The sequence below is a fragment of the Schistocerca cancellata genome, chromosome 5 (assembly GCF_023864275.1).
Source record: "Schistocerca cancellata isolate TAMUIC-IGC-003103 chromosome 5, iqSchCanc2.1, whole genome shotgun sequence".
In the NCBI taxonomy this organism is placed as follows: Eukaryota; Metazoa; Arthropoda; class Insecta; order Orthoptera; family Acrididae; genus Schistocerca; species Schistocerca cancellata.
Window position 1 is genome coordinate 640730827 of NC_064630.1, and position 18872 is coordinate 640749698.

At 43.3% G+C, this 18872-nt stretch overlaps 1 protein-coding gene across 1 annotated transcript in view; it reads left to right on the forward strand.

Annotated features, from left to right (window-relative positions):
• LOC126187787 (uncharacterized) overlaps nt 1-4296 on the forward strand; it is a 190731-nt gene extending 186435 nt beyond the window's left edge. Inside the window, exon 8 of the mRNA XM_049929059.1 lies at nt 1554-4296. Coding sequence (XP_049785016.1) covers nt 1554-2035 — 482 coding nt within the window. The 3' untranslated portion in view covers nt 2036-4296. The remainder of the gene's footprint in view (nt 1-1553) is intronic.
• Nucleotides 4297-18872: the final 14576 nt, after the last annotated feature.

Here is an 18872-nt window from a genome sequence, read left to right on the forward strand (position 1 = left end):
CACAACAGACCTCTACCCTGCGCTCCAATGAACGCTCGCTTGACACCAATGAAGTCGCAGATAGCGGTGGTTTGGGGTCACCTACAGGGCGTCTGGCTCGGAGCTGTCCGTGAAGTAACCGATTTGCAACAGTTCGTTGTGTCACTGTGGTGACAACTGCTGCTCAAATTTCTGCTGCAGACGCAGTACGATGCGCCGCAGCCATATGCCGAACACGATGGGCTTGTCTCCAGGTAGCGCCAAGTGACTTTCTAGAGCCGAGTCTCCTTGTGACTGTTCACTGTCGTGATCACCGCTGCTAGAAATCACGTACAGTGTCTACATTCCTGCCAAGTGTTTCTGCAAAGTCGCAGAAGGAACATCCACCGCCTCGTAGCCCTACTACAGGACCTCGCTGAAACTCAGTAATGTGTTGATAACAGCGTCTTTGTAGTCTTAAAGGCATTCTTGACTAACGTCAACTTACCACGCCAGATCTCCAAGGTAACTGACGCTTAAGATCTCTCCAGCGTGTATTTAAAGCAAACGTGATTTTCATCCTCATAGTGGCGCTAATAGCGTCACTCTTTTGCGGTTGGTGCGAAATTTAAATAGACACATCTCTCAGATGTAGAAACATGCAACTCCTTCTTTGTGTTGCGATCTTTTTTTTTCCGTCAGCGTATATCTGCAGGAGTGCCGAGAGATTCTGACAAAAACAAACAGCAATATTATAGAACGATAAACTGTAGTCTCAATAGCTCATTATCTTGCCGCTATTAAATTGCGACTCATTCTGATAGACCTCTCACTTTTTTAGCCAAGGCATAACATGATCTTCTCAAAAACAGCCTACACTCACATGCAACTTTTGAATAAGAAAGCGTTCCTTGTATATTAAATGCAGAAGGCATTACTTCTTTTTACTTCGTACAGTTACACTCAACCCTAATCATTTGCGTATGCAAGCATATAGTGCGTGACAGTTTAAAGTTTGTTGAGTGCTACCATCGTGGTGCTGGTTTTTTAATGGACAAAAAATGGTTCAAATGGCTGTGAGCACTATGGGACTTAACAGCGGAGGTCATCAGTCCCCAAGAACTTAGAACTACTTAAACCTAACTACCTAAGGACATCACACACATCCATGCCCGGTGCAGGAATCGAACCTGCGACCGTAGCGGTGGCTCGGTTCCAGACTGAAGCGCCTAGAACCACTAGGCCACTCCGGCCGGCTTTTAATGGACAGTCCGCTTCGATAGCTGAGCGGTCATTGTGACGCACTGTCATCCTACGGGCCCGGGTTCGATTCCCGGCTGGGTCGGGGATTTTCTCCGCTCAGGGACTGGGTGTTGTGTTGTCTTCATCATCATTTCATCCCCATGCACAGCGCAGGTCGCCCAATGTGGTGTCGAATGTAATAAGACTTGCAACAAGGTGGCCGGACCTGCCCCATAAGGGGCCTCCCAGCGAATGACGCCAAACGCTCATTTCCACTTCCATTTAATGGACAGCAGAGTATTTTATTAATTTTGGAGTATGAACATACACTGATAGAGATGCTGATTTTCCAGGTCACACCAGAACAAAGGAAGCTACAGGTGCGGAGGGTGAGCGCCGTCAGATGCGCAGCCTCCAGAACTTCGAGGTGCATTGCCGCGGGCGGGCGGACCTGCCGTTCCACTTCGTGGTGGCGCCGTCTGGCGCCGTGTACGAGGGCCGCGGCTGGGAGCTGGCGGCAGACCTCAGCCTGGGTGTAGAGGTGGACGCTCCAGAGGACTGTGGCGGCCGCTGTCTGGTCGTGGCGCTGATGGGCACCTTCTGCAGACGCCTGCCGACGCCGACTGCGCTGCACGCCTTGGACACCCTGCTGGCGCTGGCGCAGGACCGGGGGGTCCTGGCACAGGACTACCACCTGGTGGGGCACTGCCAGCTGGCAGGCACCATCAGCCCGGGCGGGGCGCTCTTCTCGCTCCTCAAGCAGTGGCCACACTGGACCGACCGGCCGTTTGGCGGTGAAGATCGCGACGCTGAAGAAAGCGACCATGTACAATGACAGTGACTGCTCGTGTATTGACTCATCCTGATTTTCTGATTCTGCCTGATAGAACAAACCTTTCGTGTAAATCATGACAATGTAACAGTTAATTGTAAACAAGCAGATCGACTGCAAGGGTACTGGACAATAGAAAACAAAGTAGCTCTTCCAGTGGTAATAACTCTGTAGCTGAGACTGTTACATATACATCTACAGGGTGTTCCAGAAATGTTGCGAGAGACTTCTAGCGAAGGTGGGGCACATCGCAAGGATTGAGATTTGCATAGCAATCCGTGGCTGCAGACGCTGCCATATGCTGCTAGGTGGTGCTCTACACAAGTTTTGGCGCCGACACTTACCGGATTTATAGTGCCTTGATTGCTTTCTGTGGTGAGCCAAGAAATGTCTCATGTATCGCAAACCTGTGGAGTCTGAACTGGATCCCGTCGCACAAATCGTCTGTGCAGCTGCTACAATCAAAGAAACTCCCTGTGTGTTCGGTCGTGTCCGGCAGTCAGTGCTCCGTCCATGTCTGTGTGCATGGCGTCTGATGGTGCGAACTTCGAGCATCTGTTGTAACATCAGAGCCGTATTCATTTCGTACACCATGTGTACTCGTTATGTCCAATAAATGTTTCAAGTGAATCACTCTCAGATCTTCGGCCTCTGTTGCCACTTACCCCTAATGTTTGCGATCATGGGCCCTACGCAATTCTCAATGCTTATCTTGTGCCCCACATCGTCTAGAAGTGTGCTGCAACATTTCTGGGACATCTCGTACATCTAGAATTACACTCTGAAAGTTACCTAATCGTGTGTGTTGAAGGGTCCACCTCCCCCCCCCCACACACACACATTCACGTTCTAGTTGTGAATGGTGGGTCAGAACGATTGTTGGTAGGCTTCCATGTGAACTCTAATATATCTTCGTTTATCTTCATGGTCTTTCTGGGAGGTGTACGTGGGAGTTAGAACTATATTGGTTGATTTTTCTGCGAATGTACGCCATCGTCAATATTATGAAAATGATGGATGCTACCCGCCTTACAAAAGAGACGTTGGGTCACGGATACGAACAACTGAAAGACTGCTCTCCATTAAGCTTTCGGCCAAAAGGCTTGTTTCGAAGTATAAAAAACACACAAATTCACAAAAACGTGTGTGTGTATGCAAGAGTTATGATTCTGTGAATGTGTGTGTGTTTTCTTCTACAGAAATGGGACTTTTGGCCGTAAGTTTAATGTATACCAACTCATCGTCTCCTCCACACGGTGAGTAGCAATCTACCATTTTCAAAATGCTGTCGTTAATCCATTCTGGACTTTCCATTGTTTAATGTACACTTTCAGAATTTAACAGTACACTACATTGCAGTATACGTCTCCTGCCTGATAACAACTGACACTAGTCTTGACTAAGCTTCTCCGCGATACATTTGATATTACCTTATTACATGACGCAGTGACGAGGCGTGCTACTCTTTTTTGGGTCTTCTCTGTTTATCACTCCTGTCTAGTAAGGGTCACAGACTGACGATCAGTACTGAAGTATCGGTCGAACGAGATATTTGTAAGCTGCCTCCTTTCTGATTGGACTACAGTTCCTTTCTTGCAATGAATCTTACAAGCGTACTGTAAGAATTTCCCCGCATCGCTTTGATTCGAATTGGCAGGTTGTGTAGGGCACGACTAGAACATGTGTGAACAGGAAGACGCAACACTCAACCGCCAAGAAAACTGATTTCGAAAATTTTAGGCTTCTCATCTAAATCTGCAGGGTACTTTCTGTTGAGCTAGAATCACGTAATTGGGTCAGAAGCAAGGTTTCACAGTACAAGTAAACAGAAAAATCGGAAAATTGTTAATTTGTACTTATGTCACATATTTATATATTTTTTACCTCGAGTTATCCTACTGTCTCTTTCTCAGGAACAGGTACAAGTATTAAGTTGAAACTGATGTCACATTCCAAAGTCCATGATCCCTTGGCAGGGTAAAAAACTTTAACTTATAATTTAATGCAATGAAAAGATGCGGCCATTTACATCACATACTATTTTGAGATTCACAGATTTACTCTTGAAAACCTATAGCGTATGACCAAGAATCATGAAATGTGGCAATAAGCAAGGTTTCACAGCACAATTAAAGGAAGAAATTATTTTGCAATTGATCACAAAAGTCATAGAATTCCTGAAGCCAATATCTTTTCAGTATCGATATCGACAACAGGCAAAAATCGTCGATATTCTCGATTCCCAGGATGGATGAACCGTAATAAAAAGAATCTTGTACAGGCTGTTGCACAAGCGTCTCGGCACTCTTAACTTCGGCACCCCTCTCTCCCATGGTATATTTTGTTAATAACATTGACCAATCGAAAAGACCGGGAGCATTCACTCCAACACCTGACAAATAAGTGATTTACGTTTAGTTAACACTTCCTTCAAGAGTACACTGAGTGGTGTGCACTATTCTGCCAGTTTCATTCTAAATATGCTCTCTTCGAAACTAAAACATATGAGTGATAAAAACGAGATGTTAAGTTCTGAATTGAATGTTTCCTTGTGACACTCTCCTTTTATTCTGTACAGGCGTTCCTCGCTGTAATTTACAGCATTTACCTGTAATATGTGATTTAATTGTATTTATTGTAGTTATGTTTATGTGTTTTTAATTTACTATCTTTTATAATTTATTTTAGAAGCTTTGTGTGAGTTATATAGTGTTTCGTTCTATGAACGAGTGGCTTGAGCTTATGTGACACTACAGAACCGAAGAAAAATGAGAACTAAATAAATACATCAAAACGCTTTTACTTTAGTGTCATTGTACTTGTTTCGTGTGTACTACTAAACCAACCAAGTCAGTAATCTTACTACAGCAGTAGATCATCAATTTTATACGATTAAAATCCAAAACCTTTGAAACCTACCACAGCCTGGACCCAAATACTACCGTAGGAAAAATTGCTCAGTAAGACAAATAAAATGTATAGATAATAATTTAATGCAGAAAACACTGTGATGACATAAAAATAAAAAACGCATTTGAAAAAGTGTTGAATGCATCCAAATGTGTGGAATAGGGTATATACTGAATGATATGACAAACTACATTAGAGTGTACACATAAGGTAACGTATCTAAGTTACGTGATAACTCTATTAGGTAATGACATTCTTTAAGAATAGCACTGGCGCACAGCAGAATAGTAATTAAGCGACGGATCAAATTTTGCTGCAACTGACTGGGACGATACTAACTGGAGCTCATCTGTCGAGTGTGCAACAGTGTCATAACCAATGTTAGCTTTCAGACGAATCGAAGTCCAAACAAGCAGCGAGCTAACTGCATCGAAATGTGCGACAGAGAACGTCACAAACATCTGATTCGGGACCTAGACAACAGAGCAGACACAAAGCTATTCTGTCAATTCAGCTACTTGTAGTAAATACAAACGACAGAAAAACGCCTTTCAGGGTGCCAATTTTGCGTAAAGGAAGGTTCTGTTGCTCTGAAATGTAAACATTAGGCTAGTCAAGAGTGCTGACAGGCTCGGGAAATTGGAGAATCATTCGGTCACAGCCAGCCGCCGTGGCCGAGCGGTTCTAGGCGCTTCAGTCCGGAACCGCGTTGTTGCCACGGTCGCAGGTTAGAATGCTGCCTCGGGCATGGATGTGTGTGATGCCTTAGGTTAGTTAGGTTTAAGTAGTTCTAAGTCTAGGGGACTGATGATGACCTCAGGTGTTAAGTCCCATAGTGCTCAGAGCCATTTGAACCATTCGGTCACCCCCTACGTTGGCATCACGCCATCGACTGCTGTAAAACCCTCGCCTCTCTTCCACTCACTCTCAGAGTCTGTTCACTCCATCTGCATCACTGATGCTGATGGAAGTCCAGCTCTACTAGTTGCAGGATAACCTGGTGAAGACAACGAAGAGCTACCAGCCAGCTTGGAGTCTAGTGTTATGAGTCCACCACAGTCCGGCTGAGGAGGAAACTTCAACTTTGAGAGCTGGATTCGTACCGACCACACCTGTGACTACTCAAAGATGAGGGCCAGGCCAGTCATCCATGAATGAAGAACTGACGTCTACGAGCTGCTCAGACTGGGAGCAGGGTGCCTCTGCCACTACTGCTGGACGGTAAAGTACTGCGTTATGAGCTGAATGCTGAGACTGTCTCTCAGTCTGTACTCTGTGTCATTGTTGGGTCTTCCGCCTACACGCCATGACGACATACGACAACAGGTGCATGCAGATTTCTAGCCTAAGTGCAGCTCAATCAATGAGAGTGGTGATGCTCCAACGTACTTCCATAGCCATGCCAGGCTGCAGAGACGCACGGGCCGCCATACCTTTCTATGACGAGGCCGTCGCACAGACCACAGACAACCCAAGGGCCGCACCAGCAGATTCCCTGCCGGGGGTGACACGCTACCCCGTGCCTCCATGCAATGTGGGCACAGTACGACCTCTGCTGGTGCGCACTGGGAAGAAGATAGAATGATTGTAAAACTCTCGGAAATAAATGACTGTTCATTGAATAACGTTTCGTTAGCTCCCCAGCACACCACGAGACCACACCTACACCAACGTAGGAAGCCGCATCTGGTGGGCTTCTACAGTACAATTGTTGCCACAATATTAAAATTCATTAAACACCCCAAGAAACATAATATCGATAGGGCAGTACTACGTCAGTGTCATCTGCAACACAACCTTGAATGTAGAAGCGTGACTCTAGTCAAGCCATTGACAGAACCGAAACTTCTACATGGAGATGTACAGGACACGTACTTAACATACCACGACATATGGAGGATGGGTGTGAGGAGAAAAATCAGTATCCGCCATATTAATTTATGTACTAGAACGTGGTGTGGCGGTTGCACACTAACCTTGTGTACCAGTAACACAACCAGTTTGTAGTTGCAACACTTCTTTATTGATTACACATACACATGAATTCATCAGCAGTAATTATCAATTAACAAAAAAATGGTTCAAATGGCTCTGAGCACTATGGCACTCAACTTCTGAGGTCATTAGTCCCCTAGAACTTAGAACTACTTAAACCTAACTAAACCTAAGGACATCACACACATCCATGCCCGAGGCAGGATTCGAACCTGCAACCGTAGCGGTCTCGCGGTTCCAAACTGCAGCGCCCAAAACCGCGCGGCCACTTCGGCCAGCTATCAATTAACAACATTTTCATATGGAGGCCCTATCCACAAGTAGTATTTGTAATACTAACTGTCACACTTGTGAAAACGGCCCCTTTACGTGCCGGTGACAACAGATAACCAAATGTTTACAATGTCGGCCATCGCCTTTCTCACTCAGTTTTACACTTACTGAAAAGATAAAATTGATTCCATGCTATCTGACCCGAAGGGTGCTCTTAATAGTTCTGTTTACACCTACCTTTCTACTACACTCAAACGTCGGGAAGAAGATTCTAAACTTTATGCAAAACGTCAGTTTGATGAACATGTGATGGACGCGAGCAAACGTTAATCTATTACGATTTCACAAACACACGATCGAAAGGGTGAACTTATACTAAACTTTGGGCAGTAGGAAATCTTCTGCCTAAAACAAGCCTCTCGTTGAATGGTATAGAGAAATCGCGCGTTAATGGGGTCCGGACGGCCTTGAGTTCAAATCCTGAGATTTCTGTCACACTGCAAGCTTGCGGGGCGAGGTTTGCTCGCGTCGACCACTATACACGTTTCTAAAAACTGGAAAACATGAGCGGCAGGCACACTGTAGTATACAAAAGTTACACGAATACATAGAAAAGTAATACCCTAATATAAACACATTACAAGCTAACCAATGAACTGAATTAAGGAGCTTAGTTTCCTTTGATTAAAAAAAATCTAGATACCACGTGAAAAGACGTGCCAGTCCGCACCCAATGACTTAAGGTAACCTTTCTTTGCTGAATGGCTGACACCACGTAAATCAAACTTACAGTACCTAACGTGACAATCAACCTTCAGATGGGTATCTGAAATTGCATTAGGAACTAATATCACTTCAATACACACAATAAATTATTAAGAAACAACTACCACTCATTCGTAAAACCAGAAAATGGTAAATCTGTAACTAAATTAAGAAATGACGCTCAAGTAAACCAGCTACCTTCAGCGTGCCACTAAGCACCACATCCAAACTTACAAATGCGAGGCGCTATTTCTAGCCACTTTAGTAATATAATTTCATGGCCGTTCCAGAACATGACTCGCCACCACTGTAGTGAATGTTTGCTGGCCACTAGCACGAGCAACTGCAACAGTCAACAGTCCTTAAGTACGCAATAATATTCACTATATATAGAACGAGGAACCCACCACGAAAGCTTCGCAATTAATTTTTTTTTTCCTTCATGTGAAATTCACACGTCATCCATCCACATAGCTCTCGAGGTATTAGCAAATCCTGGTCGCCACTGGCCAGCTGTGTCAACACAACTTTAATACCTTCCGCCAGCGGCCCGTGCTTCTTCGTTGTTCCAACTCAACTGGTCCTCACGGCACACAGCCGTGCCATGTGACACGGTGTCGCCATCTCCCCACAACGACAACACCGAAGGCACGTCACGTCACGTCACAGACACTCGGCTCATGCGCGGACCTCTCTCCTCGACTTGCGCAGGCGCGCCCCATAGATAGCCTGCTTCAAAGACGCAAAGATAACAAGGCACAGGGACAACGATCAAAGATGGAAGTAAGAATAGACATCGCCTGGCGCCAGAAACCCACCGGGTCAGAACGCTTCTGGCACTCCTCACGTAAATTCTACTGATATATTCAAATGTCTTCTTTTTCATACGATGATAACGAACTTCGAACGTTTGAAATTCAGTATTATCAAAATGTACCTTGATAAAATTTGTAGCCCTAAATATTCTGATTAAGTAATTCGTTTGGGTAATGCTAGTGATATAGAAAAGATAGATTTACCTTTTTGGAGGAAAATACATAGGAATCCGTACTGAAAACCCCCTACAGTAAATTATTATGAATCAAGTACGACCTAAGAAATACATCATACCTACCGTGTTCAATTAATAAGGTTCTTTATGAAATATGTCTAATTTACAGTCTAAGACTGTATTTATTGTAAATAAATAAGCATATTTCAGAATTTCATAAATATCCGTGCAATTAATATTTTCTAAGGCGCAACAGCATGGGCGGGAAGGGTGGGAAGAGGAATGATGATTCGATACGAATTGCGCTAATATCGACATTGGAAGTGGCCATCTGTTGTGCACTCTTTGTAAACGGAAGGTAATGGAAGGTTTGCTACAGGGTTGTCGGTCATGTGTTCTTTTCTAGTTTTCGATGCAATTTTAACGCCATATATACACGCATCATGAAAAGTTTTACATCACATCAGTTCCAGAACCTGTACCGAAAATTGGAACAGAGATCAACATAAACATCATTTCCGCCATTTTTATTACTCATGAAAATCACATATTGCAAGTTGTAGCACTATACAACGAGACCTTCAGAGGTGCTGGTCCAAATTGCTGTACACACCGGTACCTCTAGTTCCCAATAACACGTCCTCTTTGCATTGATGCATGCCTGTATTCGTCGTGGCGTACTATCCACAAGTGCATCAAGGCACTGTTGGATCAGACTGTTCCACTGCTGAACGGCGTTTCGGCGTAGATACTTCAGAGTGGTTGGTGGGTCACGTCGTCCATAAACAGCCCTTTTCAATCTATCCCAGGCATATCCGAAAAGGTTCATGTCTGGAGAACATGCTGGTCACTCTAGTCGAGCGATGTAGTTATCCTGAAGGAAGTCATACCCTAGATGTGCACGATGGGGCGCGAATTTTAGTACATGCAGACGAATGCCTCGCCAATATGCTGCCGATATGGTTGCACTATCGGTCGGACGATGGCATTCACGTATCGTACAGCCGTTACGGCGCCTTCGACGGCGACCAGCGGAGTACGTTGGCCCCACATAATTCCACCTCAAAACAACAGGGAACCTCCAACTTGTTGCACTCGCTGGACAGTGTGTCAAAGGCGTTCAGCCTGACCGGGTTGCCTCCAAACACGTCGCCGACGATTGTCTGGTTAAAGGCATATGCGACACTTATCGGTGAAGAGAAGGTGATACCAATCCTGAGCGGTCCATTCGGCATGTTGTTGCGCCCATCTGTACCGCGCTGCATCGTGTCGTGGTTGAAAAGGTGGACCTTGCCATGGAAGTCGGGAGTGAAATTGCGCATCATGCAATCTATTGCGCACAGTTTGAGTGGTAACACGATGACCTGTGTCTGCACGAAAAGCATTATTCAACGTGGTGGGGTAGCTGTCAGCGTTCCTCCGAGCCATAATTCGTAGGTAGCGGTCGTCCATGCGGCCTGAGTGAGGCTTTTCATCGACAGTTCCTGTATCTCTGTATCTCCTCCATGTCCGAACAACATCGCTTTGGTTCACTCTGAGACGCATGGACAATTCCCTTGCTGAGAGCACTTCCTGGCGCAAAGTAACAATGCGGATGCGATCGAACCGCGATATTGACCTTCTAGGCATGGTTGAACTACAGGCAATAACTTCCTGGTGGAATGACTGGAACTTATCGTCGGCCGGAGTGACCCAGCGGTTCTAGGCGCTACAGTCTGGAACCGCGCGACCGCTACGGTCGCAGGTTCGAATCCTGCCTCGGGCATGGATGTGTCTGCTGTCCTTAGGTTAGTTAGGTTTAAGTAGTTCTAAGTTCTACGGGACTGATGACCTCAGAAGTTAAGTCCCATAGTGCTCAGAGCCATTTGAACCATTTTTTTGAACTGGAACTGATCGGCTGTCGGACCCCGTCGTCTAACAGGCGCTGCTCATGCATGGTTGTTTACATCTTTGGGCGGGTTGAGTGACATCTCTGGAAAGTCAAAGGAACTGTGTCTGTGATACAATATGCACACTCTACGTCTATCTTCAGGACTTCTGGGAGCCGGGGCGTTGCAAAACTTTTTTTGATGTCTGTATAAAAGGCAATGTTCCGACTATATGATTCCCACACTGACTCATCATCACCCAATCCAAACCGATAAGGACAGAAACCTGAAATTTGGAGATGGTGTCGATCTTATACCGTAGGTATCGTTTAAGAAGGGAATGTTCGAAATTTCGCTTCTAAAGGGGATCAAATAGAGGACAAAAGGTTTTTTGAAAATATGTCGTTATTAAGGCAATATTTACGTTAAAACTACGAAAGAAGGTATTTGATTTCTCAGTCAGAAATGGAAGGAAATACGTGTTTCATCCGTTTTTGGAAATTCAGCCACTAATGGGATAAAATATTGGATGAAGTTTTTTTTTAATAATTCATAATTAAAGAACTACTTAAGCATTTTTAAAGCTATATCTATGAAATCTGATATTTGACTTCTCGGTTGGAAATAAAAAACATACGTGTTTCAGCATTTTCGAAAATTCAACCATTAAGGGGGTAAAATAGTGAATGAAAGTTTCTTGAAATAATTCATTATTAAAAAAACTCCTACAGCATTTTTAAAGTTATATTTATGAAAATTGTTATTTTACTTCTCAGTTAGAAATTAAAAAAGTACTTGTTTCAGTGCTTTCAGAAATTCACCTTCTAAGGAAGTGATATAGGGAATGAAAAGTTTTATGAAATTATTTTATCATCAAAACATGTTCAAAGCTAAATCTATGAAAATTTGTATTTGGCTTCTCTCTTAGAAATTAAAAAAAATCATGTTTCACTGTTTTTGGAAATTCAACCCCTTATGGAGTGAAATACGAGGTGAGAATTTGTAAGAAAATATTTCGTTATATGAACAAATTTTTACATCTAAATATTTGACAATTAGCATTTGACTCCTCGGTTTGATATAAAAAAAATATGCATAAGGGAATGAAAGTTCAAATGGAAATATCGCCATAAGAACTCAAAATGCATGATAAAGAAAACTTTGGACTCCCGCTACCAAAATCGCTTTTTGATCAGAAGTGCATTCGGAAAATACCATGTTTATATTTATGAGCAACATAATAATTTGATAAAAGAAAAACAAAAAAATACCTGCGCAGAACATACCGACAACTCGAGTAAAGCAGAAGGTGCTGATCTAGTAAGACACTTAAAAGCAGTGGTTCGATGGAAGTAATGGCGCTTTATCTGGCTACATGCTAATTCGTAAATTCAGCGCGTGACTAACAGGAATCGCCTGGACATTAGTGTCGTTTATTGTGTATGTATACTGATGACCAAATCACTATGATCACATACTTAACAGCTTCTTGGCACGAAATACGTCACTGATTCTGCGTATCAGGGGTCCAACAGCTTGTTGGTAGGTTTGTGGAGATATGTGCCATTAGATATCTACGCACAGGTCTACAGGCAACTGATATATGTACGCGGTGATGGCACCCGATAGCGATCCAGATGGGTCGCACAGGATTTACATCAGGCGAATTTGGCCGCCGAGACAAAAACGTGAGTCCACTGCAATGCTCCTCAAAGCACTGTAGCGCGGATCTGGCTCCGAGACATGGACAATTGTACACCTGAAACTGGACGTCGCCGTCAGATAAGATATCAAACATGAAGGAATGCAGGTGGTTCGCAGCAGTCAACGTTTCTTCATTTACTACCACAGGTCCCATGCAAGCGCAGGGAATGTCTCCTACAGCATAATGCCGCTCCCACCAGCTTGAGTCCTTGGTGCGCTGCACGTTTTGCGCCCCCGTTCACCTTTGTAGAGGCGACCAGCGATCTAGTGGAGCAAAAATGCGATTCACCCGAAGAGCCGACACGTTTCCATTGATCGACCGTGGATTCTCGATCGTCCTGTGCCTACTGCAATCGTAACTGACGATGTCGTTGGATCAGCATGTGAACACATGGGGATGGTCTGCTGTGGACCTCTATGTTCAATAATGTGCCATGAACAGTGTGCTACGAAACACCTGCACGTGCAGCAACATTATGCTCTTTCGACAGATACGCCACAGATCACCATGTATCCTACTTTACAGAACAGACAAGCCTCCGAATTTCTAGGCGCTTCAGTGTGGAACCGCGCGACCGCGCGACCGCCTCGGGCGTGAATGTGTGTGATGCCCTTAGTTTAGTTAGATTTAAGTAGTTCTAAGTTCTAGGGGACTGATGACCTCAGATGTTGAGTCCCATAGTGCTCAGAGCCATTTGAACCATTTTGAACCTCCGAACCCCACTTTCTGTGAAGAGTTGTGGACGTCCAATCATTTAGCGCCTAGTGGCAGTTTCACCGTCCTTATACCTCTTTCCGTTGATGCTCGCAGGATTAGCACGTGAACATTCGACCGTCTTCGGCGTTTCCGGGATACTCATTATGATGCTCTGCGTAATAATAATCTGCTCTTTGTCAGAGTCGCTTATCCCAATGAATTACCCCATTTGCAGCCCGTATCTTCGCTAGAGCAATTCATCGTCCTTGTCTTCTTCGCTTACATACTTTTGTTACCGCGTCACGTACCCACAACGCCACTAGGCGTCGTCCAACGTCGCCGTGGGCAGTGTTCGTAATGTTTTGGTTCATCAGTGTAAGTCTGACAAAAGCGCAGCGTTTATGTTAAATGTGGACAAATAAACCAAAACAAACCAATTATTTGTTGGATGAATTCCAATCTCTGTCTTTCTTTACACTTCTGTCCGCCCCCGGTAGCTGAGTGGTCAGCCGGCAGGGTAGGTCAAAGTGCTCGGTCAGAGGGTTAACAGCCCTCTGTAATAAAAAATACTGAGTTAATCGATGAACAACGAACTTAAACGGATGTCTTCCGACGTCCGCCCCGAGCAGATGCAACGAACGAAAGCGAACAAAATGAAATAATAATAAAAAAAAAAGTGGCCAGCGTGACGTAATGTCAATCCTACGGGCCCGGGTTCGATTCCCGGTTGGGTCGGAGATTTTCTCCGCTGAGGGACTGGGTTTTGTGTTGTCCTAATCCTCATCATTTCATCCCCATCGACTCGCAAGTCACGGAAGTGGCGTCAAATCGTAAGACTTGCTCCAGGCTAGCGGTCTACCCGACGGGAGGCCCTAGTCACACGACATTAATTAATTTTACACTCTTTACCCTCTACAACTACATCTAGAACCACTGGAGTTATTCCTTGTCTTAATATACGTTCTATGACCCTGTACCTTCTTATTGTCAATGTCACCACATGTTCGTTTATTCGTTGATTCTGCGGAGAACCTCATTTCTTATCTCACCAGTGCATCTGATTTCCAGCGTCTCTATATAACGTCATATTTTAATGTTTCAATCTTCCTAAAGTCTGCGATTCATTTCCCACAACACTGTGCTCCAAACGCATATTCTCGGAATTTTATTCCTCAAATGAAGGCCGACGTTTGATACTAGTAGACATGTTGCGTCCCCGAACGCCCTCTGTGCCTGTGCTGGTCTGCTTTTTATGTCCTCATTGTTTCGTCCATCATGCATTATTTCACTTCTGAGATAGCACAGTTGGGGCTAGGCACCTTATATCGCTCCTGTCTAGAGCCTGTGTATCGGGAGAATAACTCATGTGTGCACAGTGACAGATGGTCTGAAGCAGGTTCAGTCGACTACGCAGTTCTAGTTTTCATCCACTGGAGGACAGCAGTGCACAGAGAGATTCAAGAAACAGGTCAAGAGAATGTTTTTGTGAATTGTTCGGTTTATTTCTTGAAGGCTTTTTTGTTTATTTATGTTTGTACAGTTTTGTATATGCTGTTTTAGTTGTGTGAATGAAGCGTGAGTGTGGTCTAAAGTAAATATGTAGATCATTGTTCTACAGTATGAAAACAGACGACGGGGAATTTTGTATCATAATGTGTTAAGTAAGTTTATGGTAAAAGGAGAGCTAATTCGAGTGCGAATGAAAGTAGTTAATAACTGAAAGTATAAACGAAATATCATAATGTTAAATATTTATTTCGGGAAAAGGTATAGTCCGAAAGTGTGTTATTTGTTGATTGGTTAATCATAAAAAGCGCGAACTAACGCGGGAGACTAATGTTTTTCTATTGGCCTTAAAGAAAACTGGCCAATCAGAACGGAGGGTTCTTCGCGCGTCTTTTCTCTTGGAGATAGAGAATGCTCACATCAGTCGAAGTAGTCGGAGCCCAGCCTTTCAATGGTACGGTCGTGTGTCGTATGAGCACCGAAGGAAATTATAGTTTGCCGATTTTAGCTGTGCTACACGTTTCAAAAGTGCTTTAAAGTAAAGGCATATTTATTCCAGTGTGCTTTCTTTTTAGAAAGTACGGAATTTTTAAATAATTTTGTGTATGAGAAAAGACAGTAATTGCGCGTGGCATATTGGGCAGATTGAGGACTAAAAATTGGATTGCTTTAGACACTGATAAACTTAATAGTATGGCGAGCATTTTCATTAAGAACAATCCGTGTTTGGTAACTGTTCAGATTTTGGAAAATACGTTACCATAAAAATGCTAACGTGAATGAACGGATTTGTGCACGGCTGTGTTAGGATTTGCGGAGGCTTGGCAGTGGACGTGTAATTCTCAACTTCAGAATATACCGAAGTTTTGCCAGTCTTTCCACCTTTCATTCAAAATCAAGACCTTTTCTCGATTCTTAGAACATTTACGTTGTATGCATTCTGGTGCGAGATACAGTACGGTAGGTTTCTTCTCGGCTTTCCTACCGGCGATCTGCTGCAACGAGTTCACAGGTAGGTGCAGGTAATGGACGAAAAGGAACCGCCCATCCGCACGGTTGTTTCACTTCATCTTCTTCATAGCCACCAGTTTTAATGTTAGTTTTAGGCTTATCTCATTTCTGCTATTGCTCATAATTTTCTGCTTTCTCGGTTTAGCCTCAGTCCAAATTCTGTAATCGTTAGACTCTTCATTCCATTCAAGAGATCTTGTAATTCTTACTCACTTTACCTGAGAATGGCAATATCATCAGTGAATACAATCAATGACATCCTGTCAACGTGAATTATAATTCAACTCTTGCAACATAGTATTATTTTCGTCGTTCCACCTTCGATGTATAGCTTTAACAGTAGGGGTGAGAGACTAAATCCCTGTCTGACACCCTTTTTGATCTTAGCACTTCAATCTTGGTCTTCTATTCACATTGTTCCCTCTTCGTCCTTGGACATGCTGTGTAGTACCCGTCTTTGCCTAATGCTTCCTCCAATTTTTTGAACATATTACACAATTTTACATTGACGAATGGTTTTTCCAGGTCGACAGATTCAATCAGTAGCACTCAATTTTGCTTAAACCTTGCTTCCAGTATCAAGAGCAACGTCGGAACTGCTTCTGGTGCTTTTACCTCAAACTGATCGTCATCTAACAGTTCCTCGACCTTCTGGAGAAGAAGAAACTCTATTCCGAGCAACTTATCACTGAATCAAATTACTATTGTTAGTATTATTATTAATATTATTTTAAAGCAGATGCAGTAATATGCAAAAAGTAGACGGACTATAAAAGGTATGTTCCACTAGGGGAGAGTGTTCTACCTCGTCACACTCTTCGCCTTTAGCCATCCCTGTAATAGAAATTTAATACATTTTCTTGTTCCATTTTGAAATGATAGCATAAAACCTAAGTGAGCTGCAGTGTGTTTCTGCAGATGTAAAAACTGCTTCGCAAAAGTAAGGCTTTTCCAAACGTGAAAAACAGTCCAAGGTACAACGTGGTCATGTACCTAGGACTAAATATTCCATTAAAATTTAGAACTGTTGCAATCGATAACATGTTGTTGTTGTGGTCTTCAGTCCTGAGACTGGTTTGATGCAGCCCTCCATGCTACTCTATCCTGTGCAAGCTTCTTCATCTCCCAGTACCTACTGCAGCCTACATACTTCTGAATCTGCTTAGTGTATTCATCTCTTGGTCTCCCTCTACGATTTTTACCCTCCACGTTGCCCTCCGATACTAAATTGGTGATCCCTCGATGTCTCAGAACATGTCCTACCAACTGATACCGTCTTCAAGTTGTGCCACAAGCTCCTTTTCCCCCCAATTCTATTCACTACTTCCTCATTAGTTATGTGATCTACCCATCTAATCTTCAGCATTCTCCTGTAGCACCACGTTTCGCAAGCTTCTATTCCCTTCTTGTCTAAACTATTTATCGTCCACGTTTCACTTCCATACATGGCTACACTCCATACAAATACTTTCAGAAACAACCTACTGACATTTAAATCTATACTCGATGTTAACAAATTTCTCTTCTTCAGAAACGCTTTCCTTGCCATTGCCAGTCTACATTTTATATCCTCTCTACTTCGACCATCGTCAGTTATTTTGCTCCCCAAATAGGAAAACGCCTTTACTACTTTAAGTATCTCATTTCCTAATCTAATTCCCTCAGCATCACCAGACTTAATTCGACTACATTCCATTATCCTCGTTTTGCTTTTGTTGATGTTCATCTTATACCCTCCTCTCAAGAAACTGCCCATTCCGTTCAACTGTTCTTCCAAGTCCTTTGCTGTCTCTGACAGAATTACAATGTCATCGGAGAATCTCAAAGTTTTCATATCTTCTCCATGGTTTTTAATGCCTACTCCGAAGTTTTCTTTTGTTTCCTTTATTGATTTCTCAATATACAGATTGAATAACATCGAGTATAGGCTACAACCCTGTCTCACTCCCTTCCCAACCACAGCTTCCCTTTCATAACCCTCGACTCTTATAACTGCCATCTGATTTCTGTACAAATTGTAAATAGCCCTTGGCTCCCTGTATTTTACCCCTGCCACCTTCAGAATTTGAAACAGAGTATTCCAGTCAACATTGTCAAAAGCTTTCTATAAGTCTACAAATGCTAGAAACATAGGTTTGTCTTTCCTTAATCTATTTTCTAAGATGAGTCGTAGGGTCAGTATTGCCTCACGTGATCCAACATTTCTACGGAATCCAAACTGATCTTCACCGAGGTCGGCTTCTACCAGTTTTTTCATTCGTCTGTAAAGAATTCGCGTTAGTGTTTATCAGCTGTGACTTATTAAACTGATAGTTCGGTAATTTTCACATCTGTCAACACCTGCTTTCTTTGGGATTGGAATGATTATATTCTTCTTGAAGTCGGAGGGTATTTCGCCTGTCTCATACATCTTGCTCACCAGATGGTAGTGTTTTGTCTGGACTGGCTCTACCGAGGCTGTCAGTATTTCTAATGGAATGTTGTCTACTCCCGGGGCCTTGTTTCGACATAGGTCCTTCAGTGCTCTGTCAAACTCTTCACGCAGTATCGTATCTTCCATTTCATCTTCATCTACATCCTCTTCCATTTCCATAATATTGTTCTCAAGAACATCGCCCCTGTATAGACCCTTTATATACTCCTCCTACCTTTCTGTTTTCTGCTCTTGATATTCATGCAAGTGGTTCTGTTTTCTCCGAAGGTCTCTTTAATTTTCCTGTAGGCAGTATCTATCTTACCCCTCGTGAGATAACCCTCTACATCCTTACATTTGTCCTCTAGCAATCCCTGCTTAGCCATTTTGCACTTCCTGTCGATCTCTTTTTTGAGACGTTTGTATTCCTTTTTGGATGCTTCACTTACTGCATTTTTGTATTTTCTCCTTTCATCAATTAAATTCAGTATCTCTTCTGTTACACAAGGATTTCTATTAGCCCTCGTCTGCTGCCTTCACTATTTCATTCCTCAAAGCTACCCATTCTTCTTCCACTGTATTTCTTTCCCTCATTCCTGTCAATTGTTCCCTTATGCTCTCCCTGAAACTCTGTGCAACCTCTGGTACTTTCAGGTTATCCAGATCCCATCTTCTTAAATTTCCACTTTTTGCAGTTTCTTCAGTTT